This window comes from Trachypithecus francoisi, unplaced genomic scaffold (genome assembly GCF_009764315.1).
Source record: "Trachypithecus francoisi isolate TF-2019V2 unplaced genomic scaffold, Tfra_2.0 Lachesis_group6, whole genome shotgun sequence".
Taxonomy (NCBI): domain Eukaryota; kingdom Metazoa; phylum Chordata; class Mammalia; order Primates; family Cercopithecidae; genus Trachypithecus; species Trachypithecus francoisi.
The window spans coordinates 64,542,714-64,568,281 of record NW_022681471.1 but is presented as its reverse complement, the minus strand read 5'-3'; the positions used below and the strand labels follow the sequence as shown (position 1 = coordinate 64,568,281).

Genomic DNA, 25,568 nt, shown 5'->3' with positions numbered 1-25,568 from the left:
TCAAGACATAGGCATGGGCAAGGACTTCATGTCTAAAACACCAAAAGCAACGGCAACAAAAATCAAAATTAATAAATGCGATCTAATTAAACTAAAGAGCTTCTGCACAGCAAAAGAAACTACCATCAGAGTGAACAGGCAACCTACAGAATGGGAGAAAATTTTTGCAATCTACTTATCTGACAAAATGCTAATATCTAGAACTCACAAATAACTCAAACTAATTTACAAGAAAAAAACAATCCCATCAAAAAGTGGGCAAAGGATATGAACAGACATTTCTCAAAAGAAGACATTCATACAGCCAACAGACACATGAAAAAATGCTCATCTTCACTGGCCATTAGAGAAATGCAAATTAAAACCACAATGAGATACCATCTCACACCAGTTAGAGTGGCAATTGTTAAAAAATCAGGAAACAACAGGTTCTGGAGAGGATGTTGAGAAATAGGAACACTTTTACACTGTTGGTGGGACTGTAAACCAGTTCAACCATTGTGGAAAACAGTGTGGAGATTCCTCAAGGATCTAGTACTAGAAATACCATTTGACCCAGCCTCCCATTACTGGGTATATACCCAAAGGATTATAAATCATGCTGCTATACAGACACATGCACACATATGTTTATTGCAGCACTATTCACAATAGCAAAGACTTGGAATCAACCCAAATGATCGTATCAACCCAACCCATCAGTGACAGACTGGATTAAGAAAATGTGGCACATATACACCATGAATACTATGCAGCCATAAAAATGGATGAATTTGTGTCCTTTGTAGGGACATGGATGCAGCTGGAAACCATCATTCTCAGCAAACTATCGCAAGAACAGAAAACCAAGCACCGCATGCTCTCACTCATAGGTGGAAATTGAACAATGACGTCACTTGGGCACAGGAAGGGGAACATCACACACCGGGGCTTATTGTGGGGAGGTGGGAGGGGGGAGGGATAGCATTAGGAGATATACCTAATGTAAATGCTGAGTTAATGGGTGCAGCACAGCAACATGGCACACGTATACATATGTAACAAACCTGCATGTTGTGCACATGTACCCTAGAACTTAAGGTATGATAATAAAAAAAGAATGCATAAATTATTCACCATTAATAGCAACAACCACAATCAAAGCAAGAAAAAAGCAACTATCCTGAAACATCTTTAAAGCACAGCTTACACATTTTACATAATGACAAAAATCAGAGTGTACTGTAGTATAGTTACTTAGGAAACTGAGAGCCAGCCAGACATTGTTCTTATTTATATTCAACAAATTCAATGAATAGGCCAAAATACAGTGACTGTAATGACAGGTATTAGTTGTAAGAATCTCTTTTCAGGCCCAGAGCTCTTAGTGGCTGTCATAGTAATTAAAGACAGAGGGAATTAATGCATAAACCTTGTGATATTTATTGATGTCAATTGTATAGGGATGAGTCTTTTGGTCATCTAGCCAATCACTATGTATTTTCTTTTAAGCCACTCGACAGGCATTCATTAAGCACCTACCATTTTTCTGACGCTGGGAGAGCCAGACTAATTATATAGTCACTCTGTTTCTTCCATAGAGTGAGAAATATGCAGGCCCTAATCATTCCAGTAAGATAAACTTCCAAATTCTTATTTTCCCTGTAAGAAAATAGATTCAAATTCAATATGTCATATAGTACAATAAATTGTGGGTGCCCTCATGGACTTTACAATCTAGGAGAGAAAATGTGGTTTCACAGGAAATAGAATTTAAACTGAATCATACATGATTTGTAAAACTACATAGAGAGGAGGGGTAAAGGTAGGCATGTCAGAGAAACAGTATGAACAGAGCCAGAAATGTGAATGTTTAATGATTTTTCAAAAGACTTTGAGTTTTTCCTGTTTGATATTTATGCAGGTTTGGTTATTTGATGTAATTAACTAGATCAGGGATTGTAGGAACTGCATTGAATAAAGAAAGTACTTTGAACATTTAACGGTCCCTCAGCAAATCTATACATGGCCAAACAATACCGCTAGGTAACCTATTCCTGCCCTCAGTTGTTCCCTTTGCAGTTGTAAAGTTCTTTTAGATTTGTCTCAAATTCATTCCTTCCCAAAGTTCTAAAGACCTGGCTCCCCATCTACAGAATATATTTATAGGGGACACTGACTATACAATATAGGATCTCTATTGTTTCCCTAAGGCTATGGTCAATCTCTGATATTTGAATTTTTCAGAGATCCTTGGCCCTAAGCATAACTCACTGTACTGGAAAATTGGACCTAACTAATTGATGGTAGGGGCCCAGTTAAATGGTTCCTTTCTGTTATCTTCAAGGGGCCTCAGTGTTGTCTTGACCCTGAGTGCCCCTTCAAGCCTTCATTATTTTCTAAGGCACAAATAAGTGGTTTAAAATATTTATTAATATCCTCTGTGTTGCTATGAGTTGAGGAGGGCACTTTATCTCCCCTCCCTGATTTCATTCTTAATACTATATGTTCTTTATGTGTCCTCATATTTAAATAGTCATTATGATTTCAAAATAATTCTCATCTTCATTTCTTACTGGATCTTCACAACAGTCTTGTGCAGCAAAAAAGGCAGATATTATTCCATGGTATAGCAGATGAGAAGACAGCTTCAGGGTGGTAAATTGTCTTGCTCAAGATCACATCGTTAAGAAAGAGCAGAGCTAAGACTAGAACCCAACTTTAATTATTATCAAGTGGTTAAGCGGTAAACCCAATCTTGCTATTATTTAAACTCTTGTACTATAGTGTTTCAGGGAACAGGAAGTAGAGAGATGGAGTTGACATTTGACTGGCCCCCAAAATAATAGATCAGAGTTACTGCATATAGTCCCTTCTCTAGAACTAAGTATAAAAAGGAGATTTCCAGAAAATTCTGATAACTTAGTGTTGGTCAGCCAGTCTGTTTTCTCTGCTTCTATAAGCTTAATGGATAATGATCATTATTCATGTTAATAGCAGGCTGATTTCAAAAATGGATTAATGTATCTCAAATAGGATTTCAGATACATAGGGGAATTTTCACAAAGTGCCTCTAAGAGGAAGGAAGCAGTGGACAGAATGAGCAATTTTTTTTTAATGCATTATGACAAATAGAAAATAATCTAAGAGCAATACAAAAGTAGTTTTGAATACACTATGCTTTTGATGAAACAAATAATAATTTTGGAAATTTAACTATACCTACGTGTGTGTGTGTGTGTGTGTGTGTGTGTGTGTGTGGTAATATTTATATTCCAAGAAATTTTAGGCATCAAAACCAGCTAATACCTCAGTGATTCAGAGCTCAAATATCCAGCAACCCCACCTATCAAAATACAGCTAACAGAGCCAGAAAGCAAGCACAATTAATCCCGAATTGATAGAATAGATGTCCTTAAATTATAACAATACTATTACTACTACTAACAACAACAACAATTTAAACATTTGTAAATGTCTTTAGTACTTATAAAGCACTTTCTAGGCCAGGCGCGGTGGCTCACACCTGTAGTCCCAACACTTTGGGAGGCCGAGGCAGGTGGATCATCTGAGGTTAGGAGTTCAAGACCAGCCTGGCCAACGTGGAGAAACCTCGTCTCTACTAAAAATGCAAAAATTAGCTGGGTGTGGTGGTGGGCACCTGTAATCCCAGCTACTTGGGAGGCTGAGGTAGGAGAATTGCTTGAACCCAGGAGACAGATTGCAGTGAGCAGAGATCGCACTACTGCACTCCAGCCTGGGGGACAAGAGCGAGACTCCGTCTCAAAAACAAAAACAAAAACAAAAACAAAAACAAACACACACACACACACACAAAAGAAAGCACTTTCTAAAAAATAGGTCTCATATTTATTTCGTCTAGTTCAGCCCCCTTACATACAGACAATTAAACAAAAACCCAAAGAGAAATAACTTGCCCAAGATCACATAGCTTTTCTGTGGGAGACCAGAAACTAGGATCCTGGTCTTCAGAATATGGATTAATGCTTCTTTCATACACCATGGTCCCTTGTTTAACAAGCTGCTTAAGTGGGTAAGATATATATATATATATATATATATATATATATATATATCAGAAATATCTGCAACTAAAGTGATGTTTTAAATGTTCGAAAAAACATTTAAATGTCCAAACATTTAAAGGTCCACAAAAAATATAACAAGCCATTTTGTGAATTTCTAATCTTATAAGGACAAGAAAACAACCTTGTATAGTTTTAAAAAACTAACCACTGCTTTTTAAAGTATCGTTTTAATGAAATCCACTACATGAAAATTTAAGTTTCAAATTTTCCAATAGGAATAATTTGTATTATAAAATGATTTAGTCATAGAGATTTTAAAAACAGAAAATTTCCATTTGGCATTTATAATAAGATTCACTCATTCATGTTGTCCTTAAATATATCTTTACTTGTGAAAAATGAGGCTTAGCTAGAGTTTACCACTGAAATAACATAGGCGTGTGTGTGATTTTTTAAAATTAACTCATTGATTAAACATACCAAGTAAAGTTGTGACTGAGGTTGTATATACAGCAATCAATTTAGGCAGACTATGGCACAGTTGATTTTAATGAACACATATAACAAAATATTTTCCGAATGAGTGCTGTTATATAAAAACCTACATCACATCATACATATTCACAGACATTCAAGCAAAAAACCTTCATTGTAAGCCCTGAAACTCAAGTTTGTGAAATATGTAAGGAGATAACTTTATTTTTGTTTAAGGTGTATTCATTGTGTGAATCCCATGATACTGTTGAGATATTTGAGGTTCATCTGAATTGTTTATTTCCCAGAGGAGACCAAAGAAAAATCTCATCAGTATTCCAAGTTATAAGGATGTTAATTAACATGACTCATATTGATATTAAAAAGCCTTTTCTCTATAATCTTGTTTGCTCAAGTAGTGAATATTTTCTAAAGAAAGCTGTGGTCATACTGCTCTCCTGTATGCTTTTCAATATTTGGACAATTCACCTGTTTTCATTGTATATTTGTTTCTCTCAGAAGAACAAAAGATTGAATCTACTGCTCTGAAATAGGTGTGCAATTCATTCTGTTGCTCATCATCTTCTGTAAGGAAAGATTTTTTTTCACATGCTCCATAGAACAATATGTTTCCATTCTGACAGAAAATGTATGCATGTATAATTTCTTCAGAAGGATCATTTTGAGGTTAAAGGGAAGGAGACATGTTTAAGATATTCAACATCACTTTTTAGAAAAATCTTCAAAGTGACATAGCTACACTAATAGAGCATATCGATTTTTCTAGTTAATTATTTGATTATATTGTCTTGGAATCATTGAAACATTCAAGAGAGATAGTTTGAAGATCCTTCTTTCTCTGATGAATTTCTAAGGTATTGTCATTGCATCTCATACATGACTGAAGAACCAAGTTGCCATGATCTGAAAATCGATCACGAAATTTTGAGGTCATAAAATAATATACAACCGGATCAAGACAACAATTCAGATTTGCAAGAGACAGGGAAATAATGTGGAAACAGAGAGTGCTCTTAATAAAAGAGTAGTTCAAAAAGACATGTTCCTTCACCATCATAAAGAATGGGAAGTTGAGATGGTAAGGAGTGAAACACACAAGGAACACCATTTCACACATCAGGACCATCCTCAAAGCCTTTTTCCTCTCTTTGGTATTCCTAGAGGGAACTTGGAATTCCCGTAAAGATTTTCTTGTTTTCCATGTGAAATAAGTAATAATTATAATGGGTAATAGAAACCCTCCAAGTTCAGCTACAGTTACCATGCCAAGGGAGAAAGTCATGTTAATGTGCTGAAGCCCTAAGGCATCAAAGCAGTATTCGGTGTTGTTGCCTAAGCCAGTGCTTCTCAGAATGGGAAATGGTAAACAAGCAGTCCCCATGATGACCCAGATGGCAGCACTGATGCCCATGTCATACCTACGCTTCCAGTCTCCGGCTCTGAAGCTCTTGAGGGAAAGAAGCACCTCTGAAGGCTGATGCATGTCAGGAAGCAAATGCTGGCATATATGTTGAGATACTTCAGATAGAAGCACACTAGGCCAAGGGCCCCCTGGAAAGGCCAGTGGTGACTGATGTAATAGTAAATCCAGAAGGGTAAGGACAACACATGTGCAAGCTCAGCCACAGAGAGGTTGATAATGAAAATGATGGCTTTATTTTTCTTGTTAATGAAGCGACGCAGAATCCACAAGGTCACAGTGTTGGCCAGAACACCAGGTATGAATATAAGGATATAAGTAGCTTCATACAGGGAGTACTGAAATGGCATTTGTAGATCAGTGCACTTTGCTCTTGTGCTGTTGGTGCTGTTATTCCCATCTTGAAGACTTAGGTTCCTTCTTTAGTAAGCATTAGAATGACAATTTCGGCAGAAAATAGAGTAAAAATAGAGTCAGAGGCATGTTAGTTCATGTTTGGGTATACAAATATATTTGTTTTCTAATAAAGAAGAATTTGTGCATACTTTTATAAATTCAAAAATGTCTATGTAAACTAAAAATAGCATACCAATCTACAAATGGATAACAGTATTGAGGATGACATTTTCAGGAATCCAAAAGATTAGTATTTTTGCAATAACTTCAGTTATATTTCTCCCTTAGTATTTAACAGAGAAGTAATCAAACTTGTAGACCTAACCAGCAGGCAAGACCCTACTGCAAAATAGTCCCCAGACATAAATTGCAAAACTGTCATGAGGTTACACATTTTAGTTTTACTGTCTTCATCTGTATTTTCAAACTTTAAGTTCTAAATGATTCCCTCATCAGCAACCCTGGGAGAGAGAAAATTTAATTCATTGTCAACTGCAACCTTGTAAATAAGTAGGTGACTGCCAAGGCAAATCTGTGAACCTTTGTGAATAAGACATAGGATAGGAGCCTGAGGAAGGGCTGGCAAGTTACCAGTCCTCGGAATGATAGGGGCTTGGAAAAGACAGTGCTACTCAGATAACCTTTGCCTCCTTCAGAATTTGGCAGAGAGCAAAATTTGTCTTCCTTATATGTCATTGTACTTTTCAGAAGCTCTTATAACTAAAGTTCTGTGTTTATTAACGTAATTATGGTAATCTCAGACATTCACATTTATTGGGACTATCCTTGCAACCACTTTAGGCAACTACTAGAGTATGTGAAGGACTAGAGTGTATCTGGTAGTAGATACAGTAAAAAGCATGTATCTCTCTTTCACTTCTCAGGGCAAGTCCTGTGAAAACTATTATTGTAGATGGTTCAACTTTTAAAAATCAATAGTTAGAATTTTCTTCCCTTTAGTGAGTCAAATCTGTTCTATCATTTCAACTTATTTCTGCCTGCTAAGGCCAAATAAAATAAAGTCATGTTACACATCTTCAAATATATGAAGACAGCAATCCTGTCCTCGCTCAAATCTTTCTTATTCAGGTTAACATTCATTTCTAAATAATATGACATGGTCCTTGCTCTTGGTTTTTTCTGTCAGAACATTATGGGTTTTTGCCAAAAGCCACTATAGTACAGTTTATTTTACCCTTGAAAACGACAGTTTAACTACATAAATGTTTGATGCTTTTAGCAAATATATGACTATGCTTCTGATTGCAGAAACAAAAGGATAAGTGGGATTTTAACACTCCCCTGTAGTTTTTGTTGCTTGCAAACACAGTTAGATTGCTACACATGTTTACGGTATTAAAAAAAAAATGAGACACCCTTAATTAACACTAACTACCTGGTACTCAAGTGCAAAAGTAAATTAATATTTTTGCAACAATTCTTGAAATATGAGTTTGGAAAGCAGCATAACATTTAAAACAGTGTCTAAAACACAACCGAAAAAAAGTATAAAAATGCAGTCTACCCACATACAGCCCATACAGTGCCAAGCAATCTATTTGATGTCTGTTCACTGACTACACGGAGCTTCCAGATAGACTGTATTTACTGAGCTGACAGTTCATTGCAATAACACAACTAGCTCATTCAGGCAAACAGCTACTTTGAATGATTTTCTTTTCTGTGAATTAGCTATTTTGCTGAATCAGACAGTTAGTCTAGTAAACTATTTCTAGCTAAAAGTAGTAAAAGTAGTAAAGCTTATTTCTATCTAAACTGTTCATTATGTTCATCTAAAGATAGAGTCAGCACTATCTTTTCTTATGGTTATCTGTTTATCCATTGAACTAACTAAAATAATTGATTTTGTGTTCTGTAAATTCAGTCTAAATTGTAAAACACCATGTAAACTTGAAATAAAGTAAAATTAAGAAAATAAAATTAAGAAAAACAATACACACGAAGTCTTTAGTTTTGTTATAAAATGATTAACAATCACTGAGTATCTAATTTGGGCTAGGTGCTATGCTAAGTACTTATATATACTGTGTCTCAATCTCTGATAATAATTCTATGAAACAATAAAATATTATTGCTATTTTTCAGATGGGGAAACTGAGGCCCCAATAAAGGCAAGTTCCACTTCTTCTATGAATCCTTTCTTGATCTCTCCAAATCGCAAGCCACTCCTCTGGCTGGCCACAGACTATCCATAGTTCTGATCATTTTCTTTAGTGGGAATGCACTTAAAAAATTCAGCACGGTGTAGTTACTTGCCTTTCTATGGGGTCTATTTTGTTGCCCTAAATACATAGCAATCTTCTACATATCAAAGACGTATTATTTTACTTCTTGCTTTTCTTTATAGTAAAGTGTCCAGTAAAGTGCCATGAACATGTAAAGGGTCCACTAAGTGCTTGTTGAGCGAATAACTGACTACATGATAAATAAATGCATCTGAAAGAAAAAAAAAAATCCCAATGAAAGGAAGAGAAAGAGTGTCGGGGGTGTGTGGCGGGCGGGCGGGGGGGAGAATTTAGCTGTGATGTTTGACGTGACCACTAGGTGTCATAACTATACCAAGGTTCAAATACCTTTTGACATTTAACAAGTACTTTGATTTAAAATTCCATTAAGGGAGAAATCACACAGGGCGAGAAGTACCAACAACATCCTGCATAACTTCAGAAGCAGAATCCTTTAAAGGGTCTTTTAGAGGGTTTGGGGTTATTTTATTTTTTCAGCCTCCATACTTCCTCATATATTTCTCTAAAGATAGTTTTGTTTCTAAATGCATTCTAGATTCCTAGAATATTAGAGCTGTTAACAGCCATCAAAATGTTCTGACTGAGTTATTTCTATTTGAGAAAACCAAGGCCAAAAAACGGAGTACTAAAATTTTCAAATTCACACAGAAAGTTAGTGGCAACAGCTCAACCAGCATCACTTGCTTCATACTGCAGAGCAATTTCTACTTTTCTAAAACCTTCTATGATGAAAACCACATTTTTGTTAATTATCTAATAATAATGCAAATGTTGAGAAATAAACCGATGCCAGATTTTAGACCACTAACCTTGATAGTGAATTTTTATATGATGAATTAGTTTCTTCCAGGACAAATATAATACTTTCTAAAATGAGTGTTTCTAGTCAATAATGGTGAGATTGTATAAGAAGGCTGCTTAAAAATCTTAGATTAGATTATGTTGTTTTTAAACTTTTATTATTTCTCCACACAAGAAATAGAGTTTCACTTTAGAAAACAGAGATAAGCAAAACCCAACAAATTTTATATCTGTCTGTCTATATGTGTATATATATATGTGTACATATACATACGTGTTTGTGTGTGTGTGTGTGTGTGTGTATAGAGATATATAAAAACAGAATTCCCATTGTTAACATTTTGGTGTATAATCTTCCATACTTATTTTTTTCTATGCATGTGGAGCTATAAATTAATATATATATAGCTATTTTAACCAAGTTTGACTCGTACAGACATATAATTTTATAATCATTTTTAATTCATGTAATCATAATTATTGTAAACATTCTTCCACATCAATAAATAAATATCTAAATAATGATTTTAATGAATACTTAGAATTCCATCAGAATTATATACCATAGTTTATTTAAGTAGTAGACACTGAGGTAGATTCCCAATTTTACTATCAGAAACAATGCCTTGATAAAGCTTATTTTACACCCATTTTTGTACATTTGAGCAAACTATTTCCTTTGGAAAAGTTCTTAGAAGTGTAATTGCTGGGCTTTTGATGCATAATACTAATTATACTCCAGGATGAAACCTTATAGGAAATTTCAAATTAAGTGCTCTTTTTTATAACGTCACAATGTCAATCTATTGGTTTTTCAAAACATATCAAAATTGTTTAGCTAAAGGAAAAATACGGTGTAGAGAATTTTGACTCATTCTTAATTTTTGTAAATGACAAATGCATATTTATGGTGTACAGGGTGGCCTTTTGATATATATACATTGAGGAATGTTTAAGTCAAGTTAATATATCTATCATCTCACATACCTTTTTTTGATGAAAACATGTAAAATCTACATTCTTAACAATTTTAAATATACTATACATTGTTATTATATTGTCATGCTTTACAATAGTTCTCCAGGACTTATGACTCATTCTTTAAGGCCCAGCTCAAAAGTAACTTCATCTACCTTGTTACAAATCATATTAAAAAGAGTTTATCATTCTCAGTTTATAACTGTGCTTTTCAAATTTAAGCATACCTCAGAATCATCTGGAGAGCTGTCCTACCCACAGAGTTTCTGATTCAATAGGCCTGGAATGGGGACCAAGAATTTGTATTTCTAAGAAGTTTCCATGTGATCGAGGGGCCACAATTCAAAATCACTGACTTAACACACTGTTGATACCAGCAAGCATTACATTTATCTGAGAGGTCCAGTATATTACATCCTTAAAAATATTGTGAATCATCTAGTTAAATAATAATTGATGTTTTCTTCTCTACTTTAGATGTGAGAAAAGTCACAGAAAAGTTTTAGCTAAACCTTTATAATATGTAATATAATCTGGCCTGTTTATCCACATTCACTTAATTCTCCTGTCTAGACCATGTGGGACAAAAGTGATAATAAAACAGAACAAAGATAATGACAAAAATATTGCATTGTGTTTAGGTTTTAGAAAAAAAAAAAACTGTTCAAGATCCCATGTTTGGAAAAAAAATAAAAAAATAAAAACTTCTGCAATTAGATGAGTGTGACAGCTCTTTCGATGCCATTATGAAAAGTTAAGATTTTAATAGGTATTTTTACCACAATGGATCTTTGACAAAGTTTAATAAACTTATAACTAAAACATTCTTATCTAGCAGACTCAATTTAAAAATCATTAATTCTCAGAATAACCACTGTTTTATGGCTTATGAACTTATATAAAAAATGTTTCCAAAAATTCAAAACTACTGTAAGACAAAACATGTATCATAGATAAATAAGTGATATCATCTCACAATTTCTATCTTCTTCTCTTTGGGTGTCAGAAACTTAAAAACACTAAGTTCAATCAAAGTAAAAAATGCATTGGTCTTAAAATTGTTCATTAGTTTTCAAAATCTAGCTGGTATGAACTTTGTTAATTTATGATTAATTTTTATTTTTAAAGAAAAATTTCTTGGTTTTTTTTTCCACAAAATTGTGGAGGTTTATAAACTTTCTCCCATACCCAACTTAGAATTTGTCACCTGATTCTAATATATTTTGATTTCAGTTTTCTGAATTTATTTATTTATTTTTTCTGACAGTCAATACAGCGTAGTGCTTCCAACTACAGGCTTTGGAGTCAGACCTGAGTTTGAATACAAGTTGCCTTGCTTATGGGTTGTTTTTCCTAATTTATCTGATCCACAACTTCTTCTACTGTGCAATATATACCATGTTTTTCACATTCAAAGAAGTAAGCTAATTTATGCAGTGCATGTATCTGATACATAGTAACAACACAACAGGAGTTGTAATTACCATAATTCATTTTGTGTAATTCTTCTGAGTCATGAAAAAGATGAAATATAAATACATTTCAAAATCCAGCTTAAGTTGTGCATACCCAGGAACCTACTCCCGAACTCTCTAGTTTTTGTTGACCTCAACTTTCTTGGATGTTTTGAAATGTCTCACAACTTACACCACATCACATCAGCTTATAATAACAAAACTGCTGATAATTTCATGTGTGCCAATCACTTCATATAAATATATATTATATCACATAGTCTTCATTGCAATCATATAAAGATGGATATACTGTCTTTACATTCATTTCACCATTGAGAGCAATGGTCAAATATTTTGCCCGTGGTTAAACTGCTAGTTTGTGATGGAACAGGATTTTAAAACCAAAGAATCTGATTCCACAGTGTACATTGTGCCCTATTACCTACCACTAGTAAATTATTAGCTATTGTATCTAGGGTATTGGTCTTGAGCATGAGACCCCTGACAAACATCTTCTCTTATGTCCTCTGAAACATAGCCTAGACCAGTAGTGGGTAGAGAATCATGCTTTGAAAATCCCATTCCAAATAGTCATGGCTTGTTCACTGGTCTCTCCAGGATTTTCCCAGCTTTCCTTCACAGGCACATATTTCTACTACATTCTTCAGGGACTCAGACCCTTAAACTTGCTTCACAAGTAGAGAGCTCCGTTTGTTTCATTAAAATATTCCAGTCCGTTCTGAAATACCAGCTTTGCAAAAAGTTTCCAAAGAGATGGTAATCCATCTAGACTGGAGGCAGCATTCTCTTTTCTCCAGCTACAGGATTATGAGTGTTTCTCACCTCTGACTGGCAATGCCTACTGGATAGGGCTAGAAATAGCTGATTGTTTCAGATAACAAAAGGATTGAGAATGAATAGTCTCACTACCATTTTGCTCCTTTGGTGGTGGTTGAATTTCATGTTTCTTACTAGGGACTGACCCAGCAGAGATGGTTGCAGAACACTACCTTCCCAGAAAGGATGTAAGGCCCACGTTGTTAGTGCCGGAGATGAAAGATTTTACCCGTGGAAAATAAAAATGATCATTTTAATTTTCACATTAATGACATTATTTGGGGAGGTGCAAGCACAAAGTGGTGAAGCAACTTGCCTAGGGATAAAGGGCCTTGTTGCAAATTCGGCTTTAAAATGTAGCTAGAAATCAGCCCTTAACCTTTCTACTTTACCTAGCTTGCTCCTTGATGAGAGAAGAAAGTGCTGAGTGAACCTCCTGAAAACCAGGTACACTGGTGTAGGGGAAAGCATGGAACAGAAGCGTTTTTCAGTGGAAAGGAGAGATGGACATCAAAAGGAATTTTTGACATTAATTTAGCCTTTCTTTTATTTTTTTACAGACATGTTGAATTATTATTTAATTTATCTAATTATTATTTTATTTTATTTTAAGTTCTGGGATACATGTGCAGAACGTGCGGTTTGTTACATAGGTATACATGTGCCATGGTGGTTTGCTGCACCTATCAACTCATCATCTAGGTTTTAAGCCCCGCATGCGTTAGGTATTTGTCCTAATGCTATCCCTTCCCTTGACCCCAAACCCCAACAGGCTTGTGTGTGATATTCCCCTCCCCTGTGTCCATGTGTTCTCATTGTTCAACTCCCATTTAGGAGTGAGAACATGTGGTGTTTGATTTTCTGTTCCTGTGTTAGTTTCCTGAGAGTGATGGCTTCCAGCCTCATCCATGTTCCTGCAAAGGACATGATCTCATTCTTTTTATGGATGCATAGTATTCCATGGTGCATATGTGCCACATTTTCTTTATACAGTCAATCATTGACAGGCATTTGGATTGGTTCCAAGTCTTTGCTATTGTAAACAGTGCTGCAATAAACATACTTTTGCATGTTTCTTTATACTAGAATGATTTATAATCCTTTGGGTGTATACCCAGTAATGGGATTGCTGGGTCAAATGGTATTTCTGGTTCTAGACCCTTGAGGAATCACAACACTGTCTTCCACAATGATTGGAGTAATTTACACTCCACCAACAATGTAAAAGCATTCCTATTTCTCCACAGCCTTGCTAGCATCTGTTGTTTCCTGACTTTTTAAATAATAGCCATTCTGACTGGTGTGACATGATATCTCATTGTTGTTTTAATTTGCATTTCTCTGATGACCAGTGATGATGAGCTTTTTTTCATATGTTTGTTGGCCACATAAATGTCTTCCTTTGAGAAGTGTCTGTTCACATCCTTCCTTCACTTTTTGATGGGGTTGTTTATTTCTTGTAAATTTATTTAATATATTTGTAGTTTCTGGATATTAGACCTTTGTCAGATAGGTAGATTGCAAAAAATTTCTCCCATTCTGTAGGTTGCCTGTTCACTCTGTTGATAGTTTCTTTTGCTGTGCAGAAGCTTGTTAGTTTAATTAGATCCCATTTGTCAATTTTGGCTTTTGTTGCCATTGCTTTTGGTGTTTTAATCATGAAGTCTTTGCCCATACCTATGTCCTGAATGGTATTGCCTAGGTTTCTTACAGGGTTTTAAAGGTTTGAGGTTTTACATTTAAGTCTTTAATCCATCTTGAGTTAATTTTTGTATAAGATGTAAGGAAGGAGTGCAGTTTCTGTTTTCTGCATATGGCTAGCCAGTTTTCCCAGCACCATTTATTAAATAGGGAATGCTTTCCCCATTGCTTGTTTTCATCAGGTTTGTTGAAGATCAGATGGTTGTAGACGTGAGGTGTTATTTCTGAGGTCTCTGTTCTGTTCCATTGGTGTATACATCTGTTTTGGTACCAGTACCATACTGTTTTCATTACTGAGGACTTGTAGTATAGTTTGAAGTCAGGTAGCGTGATGCCTCCAGCTTTGTTCTTTTGGCTTAGAATTGTCTTGGCTATATGGGCTCTTTTCGGGTTTCATATGAAGATTAAAGTAGTTTTTTTTTTTTTAATTCTGTAAAGAAAGTCAATGGTAGCTTGATGGGAATAGTATCAAACTTATAATTATTTTGGACAGTATGGCTATTTTTATGATACTGATTCTTTCTATCCATGAGCATGAAATATTTTTGCATTTTTTTGTGTGTTCTCTTATTTTTTTGAGCAGTGGTTTGTAGTTCTCCTTGAAGAGGTCCTCACATAACTTGTACTTTATATTTCTAGGTATTTTATTCTCTTAGTAGGAGTTGCGAATGGGAGATCACTTATGATTTGGCTCTCTGCTTGTCTATTGTTGATGTATAGGAATCCTTGTAATTTTTGCACATTGATATCGTGTCATGAGACTTTGCTGACGTTCCTTATCAACTTAAGGATGTTGTAGGCTGTGATGATGGGGTTTTCTAAATATACAATATGTCATCTGCAAACAGAGATAATTTGAATTCTTCTCTTCCTATTTGAAGACCCTTTATTTCTTTCTCTTGCTGGGTTACCCTGGCCTGAACTTCCAATACTATGTTAAATAGGAGTGGGGAGAGAAGGCATTCTTGTCTTCTGCCAGTTTCCAAAGGGAATGATTACAACTTTTGCCAATTCAGTATTATATTGGCTATGGGTTTATCATAAACAGCTCTTATTATTTTGAGATGTGTTCCATCAATACCTAGTTTATTGAGAGTTTTTAACATGAATGGATGTTGAATTTTATCGAGGCCTTTTCTGCATCTATTGAGATAATAATGTGTTTTTTGTCATGGGTTCTGTTTATGTGATGGATTATGTTTATTGATTTGTGTATGTTGAACCAGCCTTGCATTCCAGGGATGAAGCCAACTTGATCATGGTGCCAGTATTTTACTGAAGATTTTCGTGTTGATGTTCATCAGGGATATTGGCCTGATATCTTATTTTTTTGTTGTTGTTGTGTCTCTGCCAGGATTTGGTATCAGGATGATGCTGGCTTCATAAAATGAGTTAGGGAGAAGTCCCTCTTTTTCTATTGTTTGGAATAATTTCCGAAGGAATGGTACTAGCTCCTCTTTCTACCTCTCATATAATTCAGCTGTGAATCCATCTTGTCCTGGGCTTTTTGTTGTTGTTGTTGTTGTTGTTGGTAGGCTATTAATTACTGCCTCAATTTCAGAACTTGTTATTGGTCTATTCAGGGATTCTACTTCTTCCTGGTTTAGTCTTGGGAGGGTGTATGTGTTCAGGAATTTATCCATTTCTCCTCGATTTTCTAGTTTATTTGCATAGAGGTGTTTATAGAATTATCTGATGGTAGTTTGTATTTCTGTGGGATCACTGGTGAGTCCCCTTTGGCATTTTTTATTGTGTTTATTTGATTATTCTCTCTTTTCTTTTTTATTTGTCTAGCTAGCAGTCTATCTATTTTGTTAATCTTTTCAGAAAACCAGCTCCTTGATTGCTTGATTTTTTAATGTGTTTTTCATGTCTCTATCTCCTTCAGTTCTGCTCTGATCTTAGTTATTTCTCCTCTTCTGCTAGCTTTTGAATTTGTTTGCTTTTGCTTCTCTAGTTCTTCTAATTGTGATGTTAGGGTGTCAATTGTAAATATTTCCACCTTTCTGATGTGGGCATTTAGTGCTATAAATTTCCCTTTTAGCACAGCTTTAGCTGTGTTCCAGAGATTCTGGCATGCTCTCTCTCTATTCTCATTGGTTTCAAATAACTTCTTTATTTCTGCCTTAATTTCATTATTTACCCAGTAGTCACTCAGGAGCCAGTTGTTCTTTTTTCATGTAGTTGTGTGGTTTTGAGTGAATTTCTGTTTTTCTTTTCTTTCTTACTTTTTTTTATATTTATTTTTATTTTTTTTTATTATACTTTAAGTTCTAGGGTACATGTGCATAACATGCAGGTTTGTTACATATGTATACTTGTGCCATGTTGGTGTGCTGCACCCATCAACTCGTCAGCACCCATCAATTCATTATTTATATCATTTTGCTCTTGTTGCCCAGGCTGGAGTGCCATGGCATGATCTCGGCTCACTGCAACCTCTACCTCCCAGTTCAAACAATTCTCCTGCCTCAGCCTCCCGTGGAGCTGGGATTACAGGCACCTGCCACCACACCCGTCTAATTTTGGTATTTTCAGTAGAGACAGGGTTTCACCATGTTGGCCAGGCTTGCCTCAAACTCCTGACCTCAGGTGATCCACCCGCCTCGGCCTCCCAAAGTGCTGGAATTACAGGCATTAGCCACCACACCCAGCCTTGAGTGAGTTTCTTAATGCTGGGTATTAATTTGATTGCACTGTGGGCTGAGAGACTGTTTGCTATGATTTCCTCTCGTTTGCATTTGCTGAGGAGTGTTTTACTTCCAATTATGTAGTTGATTTTAGAATAAGTGCCACGTGGCACTGAGAAGAATGTATATTCTGTTGATTTGGGGTGCAGAGTTCTGTAGATGTCTATTAGGTCCACTTGGTCCAGAGCTGAGTTGAAGTCCTGAATATCCTTATTTACTTTCTGTCTTGTTGATCGGTCTAATATTGACAGTGGGGAGTTAAAGTCTTATTATTATCTTATTATTATGTGGGAGTCTAAGTCTCTTTTTACATATCTAGGAACGTGTTTTATGCATCTGGATGCCCCTGCTTTGGTTGCATATATATTTAGGAGAGTTGTCTCTTTTTGTTTCATTGATCCCTTTACTATTATGTAATGCCCTTCTTTGTCTTTTTTGATCTTTGTTTGTTTAAAGTTTGTTTTATCGGAGACTAGGATTGCAAGCCCTGCTTTATTTTCTTTCTATTTGCTTGGGTAATATTCTTCCATCCCTTTATTTTGAGTCTATGTGTCTCTTTGCGTGTGAAATGGGTCTCCTGAATACAGCGCTGTGATGGGTCTTGCCTCTCTATCCAATTTGCCTGTCTGTATCTTTTAATCGGGGCATTTAGCCAATTTACATTAAATGTTAATATTGTTATGTGTGAATTTGATCCTGTCATCATTATGTTAGCTGGTTATTTTTCACAATAATTTGTGCAGTTTCTTCATAGTGTCAATTCTCTTTATATTTTGGTGTGCTTTTGCAGTGGCTGGTACTGGTTTTTCCTTTCCATATTTAGCGCTTCCTTCAGAAACTCTTGTAAAGCACACCTGGTGGTGACAAAATCCCTCAGCATTTACTTGTCTGAAAATGATTTTATTTCTCCTTCACTTATGAAACTTAGTTTGACTGGATATGAAATTCTTGGATGAAAATTCTTTTCTTTAAGAATGTTAAATATTGGCTCTCACTCTCTTCTGGCTGTAGGGTTTCTACAGAGAGATCCACTGCTAATCTGATGGATTTCCCTTTGTAGGTGACATGACCTTTCTCTCTGGCTGCCCTTAGCATTTTCCTTTCATTTCAACCTTGGAGAATTTGACAATTATATGTCTTGCGGTTGCACTTCTATTGGAGTATCTTAGTGGTGTTTTCTGTATTTCCTGGATTTAAATGTTGACTTGTCTTGCTACATTGGTGAAGTCCTCCTGGATAATATCCTGAAGTGTGTTTTCCAACTTGGTTCTGTTCTCCCCACCACTTTCAGGTACACCAATCAATCATAGCTTTGGTCTCTTCACATAGCGCCATATTTCTTGAAGACTTTTTTCATTACTTTTCATTCTTTTTTTCTCTAATCTTGTCTTCATGCCTTATTTCAACAAGATGATCTTCAGTCTCTGATATTCCTTCTTCCACTTGATTGATTCAGCTATTGATACTTGTGTAAGCTTCATGAATTTCTTGTGCTGTGTTTTTCAGTTCCATCAGGTCATTTATGTTCCTCTCTAAACTGGTTATTCTAGTTAGTTAGTTCCAGTAACCTTTTATCAAGATTCTTAGCTTCCTGGCATTGGGTTAGAACATGCGCCTTTAGCTCAGAAGAATTTGTTATTACTCACCTTCTGAAGCCTACTGTTGTCAAATCATCAATTTCATTCTCTGTCCAGCTTTGTGCCCTTGTTGGAGAGGAGTTGCAATTGTTTAGAGGAGAAAAGGCATTCTGGTTTTTGAAATTTTCAGCGTTTTTATGCTGAGTTTTCCTCATCTTCGTGAGTTCATCTTCCTTTGATCTTTGAGGCTGATGAACTTTTGATGGGGTTTTTGTGGGGAGTGCTTTATATTGATGTTGATGTTGTTACTTTCTTTTCATTAGTTTTTCTTCTAACAGTCAGGTCCTGCTGCAGGTCTGCTGCAATTTGCTGGAGGTCCACTCCAGACCCTGTTTGCCTGGGTATCACCTGTGGAGGCTAAAGAGCAGCAAAGATTGCTTCCCGCTCCTTCCTCTGGAAGCTTTGTCCCAGAGGGGCAGTGGCCCGATGCCAGCCAAAGCTCTCCTGTATGAGGTGCCTGTCGACCCCTGTTGGGAGGTCTCTCCCAGTCAGGAGGCACTGGGGTCAGGGACCCACTTGAAGAGGCAGTCTGTCCCTTAGCAGAGATGGTGTGTTGTACTGGGAAAATCCCCCTTGTCAGGGTCAACTGCTCTCTTCAGAGCCAGTGGGCAGGAAGGATTAACTCCACTGAAGCTGCTCCCACATCCACCTCTTCCCCCAGGTGCTCTGTCCCAGGGAGATGAAAGTTGTATCTATAAATTCCTGACCAGGGTTGCTGCATTTCCTTCAGAGATATCCTGCCCAGTGAGGAGGAATCTGGAGAAGCAGTCTGGCCACAGCTGTGTTGCTGTGTTGTGGTGAATTTTGCCCAGTCCAAACTTCCCTGTCTCCTTAGCACTGTCAGGGGAAAACTACCTATTTTAGCCTCAGTAATGGAGGATGCCTCTCCCTGCAGCAAGCTCAATTGTCCCTGGTGGACTCCAGACTGCTGTACTGGCAGTGAGAATCTTAAGCCAGTGGTTCTTAGCTTGCTGTGCTCAGTGGGAGTGGGACCCCCTGAGTGAGACCACTTGGCTCTGGCTTCAGCCCCTTTCCAGGTGAGTGAACTGTTCTGTCTTGCTGGAGTTCCAGGCACCACTGGGGTACAAACAAACAAACAAACAAAAACAACTCCTGCAGTTAGCTTGGTGCCTGCCCAAACAGCCACTCAATTGTGTGCTTGAAACTCATAGCCCTGGTGGTGTAGGCTCAAGTGGGAATTTCATGATCTGCAGATTGCAAAAACCATGGGAAAAGTGTAGTACCTGGGCCAGGTAGCACAGTCCCCAATGGCTTCCCTTGGCTGGCCAAAGGATGTCTCTGGCTCCTCGCAATTCTTGGGTGAAGTGATGCGCCACCCTGCTTCTGTTCACTCTCTGTGGGTTGCGCTCACTGCTTAAACAGTCCCAATGAGATGAACTGGGTACCTCAGTTGGACATGCAGAAATCACCCACCTTCTCTGTTGGTCTTACTGGGAGCTGCAGACGGGAGCTGTTTCTATTTGGCCACCTTGGCCCCTCCCTACTAATTTAGCCTTTCTTATCAACCCCAACTTGTAACAGTGATTATCTGGGTTTCATACAGGACTTAGGGCTTTTCCCCTACTCATCTCTTTTCATGTACCTCCAACCATAAAACTGTCCTTATTTGGGGCCCAGAATGCAACATTCTCTCCAAATATAATGGTTATTAATTAATTTAACATTTTGCATGCCTTCAGTGTGTTAGGCATTGTTCTAGGTACAGATTGTTCTAGAAAAGATAATATACAGATAGACATATCTGCCCTTATGAAAATTGCAATCTCTTTATACTGCATTCAGTCTATCTCCTCTACCCAAAGAAATCCTACTATTCCAACAAAAGGCAGTTTATATCATATGCCTTTAATGAAAGCTTCTTTGAATGCCATCCCAGCAGCATGATTCTTTCACAGTCTTCTTACTATAGTTCCTTTCTAGCAATAGAATCAATGATGTAATAAACCAACTCACACTGAAATGTTAGTGACTGACTACAGTTTAAAATAATAGTTCCTGCAATGATATTTGTACTTTAAAGGAAAAGTATTACATAAAAAATAGTAGCTTATTTCAAGGAATGGAATGGTGGAATTTTAAACAGTAGAGCTCAAACTAAAGGATACTTTGAAGTTAAAGAGCTGTTTGAACCCATCAAATTGTAGTTGTTGGAATTACATGTGTAAATCCAGCCCTGATGTAAAGCTTATGGTCCACTGCTGATAAACTTTGGTAACACAAAGGACTATGCTATCTATTTTCAGTTATATTATATCTCTGTTCTCATTTATACTTAGGACTGCTGATCTTGGAGAATAAATTAAGACTCAGGCAGAGAAAGCAGTGACTAACTTTACAGCAAACCTCCAGTGCCCCATATGAGATCCAATGACTCTACGATAACTGTAAGTTTTTCATTTACTTCCTGTTACATGACTTCAGGAAAAAAAATAATGATCGGGACCATCACAATAAAACAAAATGGTTTCTTCTCACTCCAGGCCAACTGCCTTGTATAGCTTAGGCCACAAGAGTGATCAAATGTAGTTTACTAAGAAGCTGAATGGGTAACATTTTATTGGTAATATAGTACAATGGTAAAGAACATTGGCTTTTTTGTCAAACTAAGTTTGGATACTGGCTCTACCACATATCACTTGTAGGCAAGTGCCTTAACCTTCATGTTAATATATTTTCTCATTATTTGAAATGGATGTAACAGAACTGTGGGTGCCTAGCCTATATTAAGCACTTAATAAATATCAACTATTATCATTATTAAATAGGAATTACCTGACCTGTAGCCTGCTATTCTAGAAAGTCAAGCTGCATTGGACAAAGAGTTATGATAAACCACAAAAGGAAAAATAAAGAGTTTGGGGCAAAAATAAATTGGTCTTAATTGTTAGTCCTGGGAGATGCAGGGGATATATCATATTTATGTATTTATTTAACAATATGGCACTATCATGAAGTGTTTTGTTGTTAAAGTTTTGGGGGTTTTTGCTATATTTATCTAGTATTTTTTCAGATGAACTCAGCCGTCAGAAAATTATCTCTAAATGAGAACTCAGGGATTATCTAGTTTATCACTTATGTGCTACAAGTGAGCAATCTGAAGCCCAGAAAGTGAAGAGCCTTGACCAAAGACAGAATATTCAGACAAAGCCAGGTCTAGAATCTAGGTGTTATGAATCTCTCTTCATTGTATTATTTCCACTGTATCACATTATTAAATATTTAATTCTATTTGGATTTTAATTTTTCATTATTTCAGTGATCTACCATTCTGGGGTCTGAAGGATGGTGGCCCTCTTCTCACAGCTCCACTAGGTGGCACCCCAGTAGGGACTCTGTGTGGGGGCTCCCACCCTATATTTTCCTCTGCACTGTTCTAGCAGAGGTTCTCCTTGAGGACTCTGTCCCTCCAGCAAACTTCTTCCTAGACATCCAGGCACTTCCATACAACTTCTGAAACCTAGATGGAGGCTCCTAAACCTCAATTCTTCACTTCTGTGTACTCACAGGCTCAACACCATATGGAAATTGCCAAGTCTTGGGCCTTGCAGCCTGTGAAGCCATGGCCTGAGCTCTTTCAGCCATGGCTAAAGTGGCTGGGACACAGGGCACCAAGTCCTTAGGTTGCCCACAGCATGGTGACACTGGGTCTGGCCACAAAACCACCTTTTCCCCCTAAACTTCTGGGCCTGTGATGGAAGGGGCTGCCATGAAGACCTCTAACATGCCCTGGAGACATATTTGCCATTGTTTTGATGAATAACATTCAGTTCCTCATTTCTTATGCAAATTTGTGCAGCTGGTTTGAATTCCTCCTCAAAAAATGGGATTTTCTTTTCTATCACATTATCAGGCTGCAAATTTTCTGAAATTTTATGCTCTGTTTCCCTTTTAAAACTGAATGCTTTTAGCAGCAACCAAGTCACATCTTGAATGCTTTGCTGCTTAGAAATTTATTTTGACAGATACCCTAAATCATCTCCCTCAAGTTAAAAGTTCCACAAATCTCTAGGATAGGGGCAAAATGCCACCAGTCTCTTTGCTAAAACATAGCAATAGTCACCTTTACTTCAGTTTCCAACAAGTTTCTCATCCCCATCTGAGACCATCTCAGCCTGGCCCTTATTGTTCATATGACTATCAGCATTTTTTTTTTCCAAAGCTATTCAGCAAGTCTCTAGGAAATTCCAAACTTTCCCATTGTTTCCTTTCTTTTTCTGAGCCCTCCAAACTGTTCCAACTTCTGCCTGTTACCCATTTCCAAAGTTGCTTCCACATTTTTGGCTATCTTTTCAGCAAAGCCCCACTTCTGGTACCAATTTACTGTATTAGTACATTTTTACATGACTGATAAAGCCATAACTGAGACTGGGCAATTTGCAAAAGAAAGAGATTTAATGACTTAAAGTTCCACATGGCTGGGGAGGCCTCACAATCACAGCAAAAGGTAAGGAGGAGCAAATCATATCTTACATGGATGGCAGCAGGAAAACAGAGCTAGTGCAGAGAAACTCCCATTTTTAAAACCATCAGATCTCATGAGACCCATTCACTATCGCAAGAACAGCATGGGAAAGACACAACCCCATGATTAAGTTATGCCCCACCAGGTTCCTCTCATGACACCTGGAAATTGTGCACATTACAATTCAAGATGAGATTTGGGTGGTGACATAGCAAAATCATATTAATATGATATTAGAATTTATGTTTAAAAGGGAAGCAGAACATAAACCTTTGAAAAATTTGTAGCCTTACTATGTTGTAGAAAAGAAAGACTCATTTTCTGGGGAGAAATTCAAGCCAGTCACAGAAATTTGCAAAGCAAAGAGAAGTCAAAGGTTAATAGCCAATCAATGATATAAATGTCTCCAAGGCATTTCAGAGATCTTTTGGCTGCCCCTCCTATCCCAGGCTCAGAGGCCTAAAAAGGAAAAATGTTTTCATTGGCCAGGCCCAGGGTCCTTATGCTCTGTGAAACATTGGGACATGGTGTGCTTTGTCCCAGCCACTCCAGCTCCAGTCATGACTAAAATGGGACAAGGTACAGCTTGGGCTATTGTTTCAGAGGGTGCAAGTCCCAAGCCTTGGTGGTTTCCACGTGCTTTTGGGCATGCAAATGCACAGAAGACAAGAGTTGAACCTTGGGGGCCTCCACCTCGATTTCAGAGGATGTATGGAAATGCCTGGATATCCAGTTTGAAGTCTGCTGCTAAAATGGAGCCCTCATGGAGAACTTCTACTAGGCCACTGCAGAGGGAAAATGTGGGGTGGGAGTCCCCACTGGGGTATTGCCTAGTGGACCTGTGAGAAGAGGGCTACCATCCTCCAGGCTCAGAATGGTGGATCGATCCACTGACAGTTTGAACTTTGTGCCTGGAAAAGCCAGAGGCACTCAATGCCAGCTTATGAAAGCAGCCATGGAGGCCACACCCTGCAGAGCCACAGGGGCAGAACTGTCCAGGGATTTGCAAGCCCACCTCTTGGATCACCATGGCCTGGATGTGAGACATGGAGTCAAATGAGATTATTTTGGAGATTTAAGGTTTAATGACTGCCCTGTTGGGTTTTGGACTTGCATGAGACTGGTAGCCCCTTTGTTTTAGCCAATTTCTTCCATTTGGAATGGGAGCGTTTACCCAATGCCTGTACCCCCATTGTATCTTGGAAATAACTAATTTGCTTTTGATTTTATAGGCTTTTAGGTGGAAGGGACTTGCCTAGTCTCATCTGAGACTTGTAATTATGTGTTAATGTTGGAATGAGTTAAGACTTTGAGAGACTGTTGAGAAGACATAATTTTGTTTTGAAATGTTATAAAGTCATGAAGTTTTGGAGGAAACATGGGAGGAATGGTATGATTTGGTCTCCACCCAAGTCATATCTCTTATTGTAATCCCCACTTTTTGAGACAGGAACCTGGTGGGAGGTAATTGGATTATGGGGGGGGGGGCATCCCCCTTGTTGGTCTCATGAAAGTGAGTTCTCACGAGATATGATGGTTTTAACATAGTGGCACCCTCCACTTCCTGCCAGTATGTAAGACATGTTTTGCTTCCCCTCTACTTTCTAACATGACTGTAAGTTTCCTGAGGCCTCCCCAACCCTGAGGAACTGTAAGTCAATTAAGCCTTTTTCCTTATAAATTACCCATCATCAGATAATTCTTTATAGCAGTGTGAAAAAAGACTAATATATTTGATTATGTTAACCACTCATTAATTCTTGAAATACTTTCTTTGCTTGGTTTTTGTGATTCCACACTTTTCTCTTTTTCTTCTTTTTCTGACTGCTCCTTATTTTACTTTGGATTTTCTTCTGTTGAGTCCACAAATGGCAGCCTTCCCCAAGTTGTATCCTGAGCCTTCTGTTTTTCACTATAACTACTTTCTCTGGGCTATCTCTTCTACTTCTATATCTTCAATTACTGTATATAAGATTATGATTCAAAAATCCATAGTTCCAGTCTATAGCTATATCCTGAGCTCTCATTACACACACACACACACACATGCACACACATACATACATATATATGTATCAGTAAATATAGCTAATTACTTGTGTGTCCCATAGGCATTTAAAATTTAAAATTTTTAAACAAAACATGAAACTTATTTTAAAAAGCATGTCCCTTTCTTACTAGAACCGCCATATACTAGACAGAAAACAAATCCTGATTTTCTTGGCACTATCCTAGTTTACATCTGTCATTCAAATGTAACTAATAATGTCACACCCTCTTGGTCTTAAAAGTGTCTGAGTTTGGATGATATTATTTGATCACTCTTCCATATATCCATTTGCACAATGTAAATGATACCTTTAACATATTTATGTACT

At 37.1% G+C, this 25,568-nt stretch overlaps 1 protein-coding gene across 1 annotated transcript; it reads right to left on the bottom strand.

The window, feature by feature from the left end:
- Positions 1 to 5,301: 5,301 nt before the first annotated feature.
- LOC117077723 (putative P2Y purinoceptor 10) lies at positions 5,302 to 7,685 on the bottom strand. The gene is given in 3 exon segments (XM_033201379.1): positions 5,302 to 5,978; positions 5,981 to 6,363; positions 7,636 to 7,685. Coding segments are annotated over 3 exon segments (1,110 nt in total).
- Between the last annotated feature and the right edge of the window lie 17,883 nt (positions 7,686 to 25,568).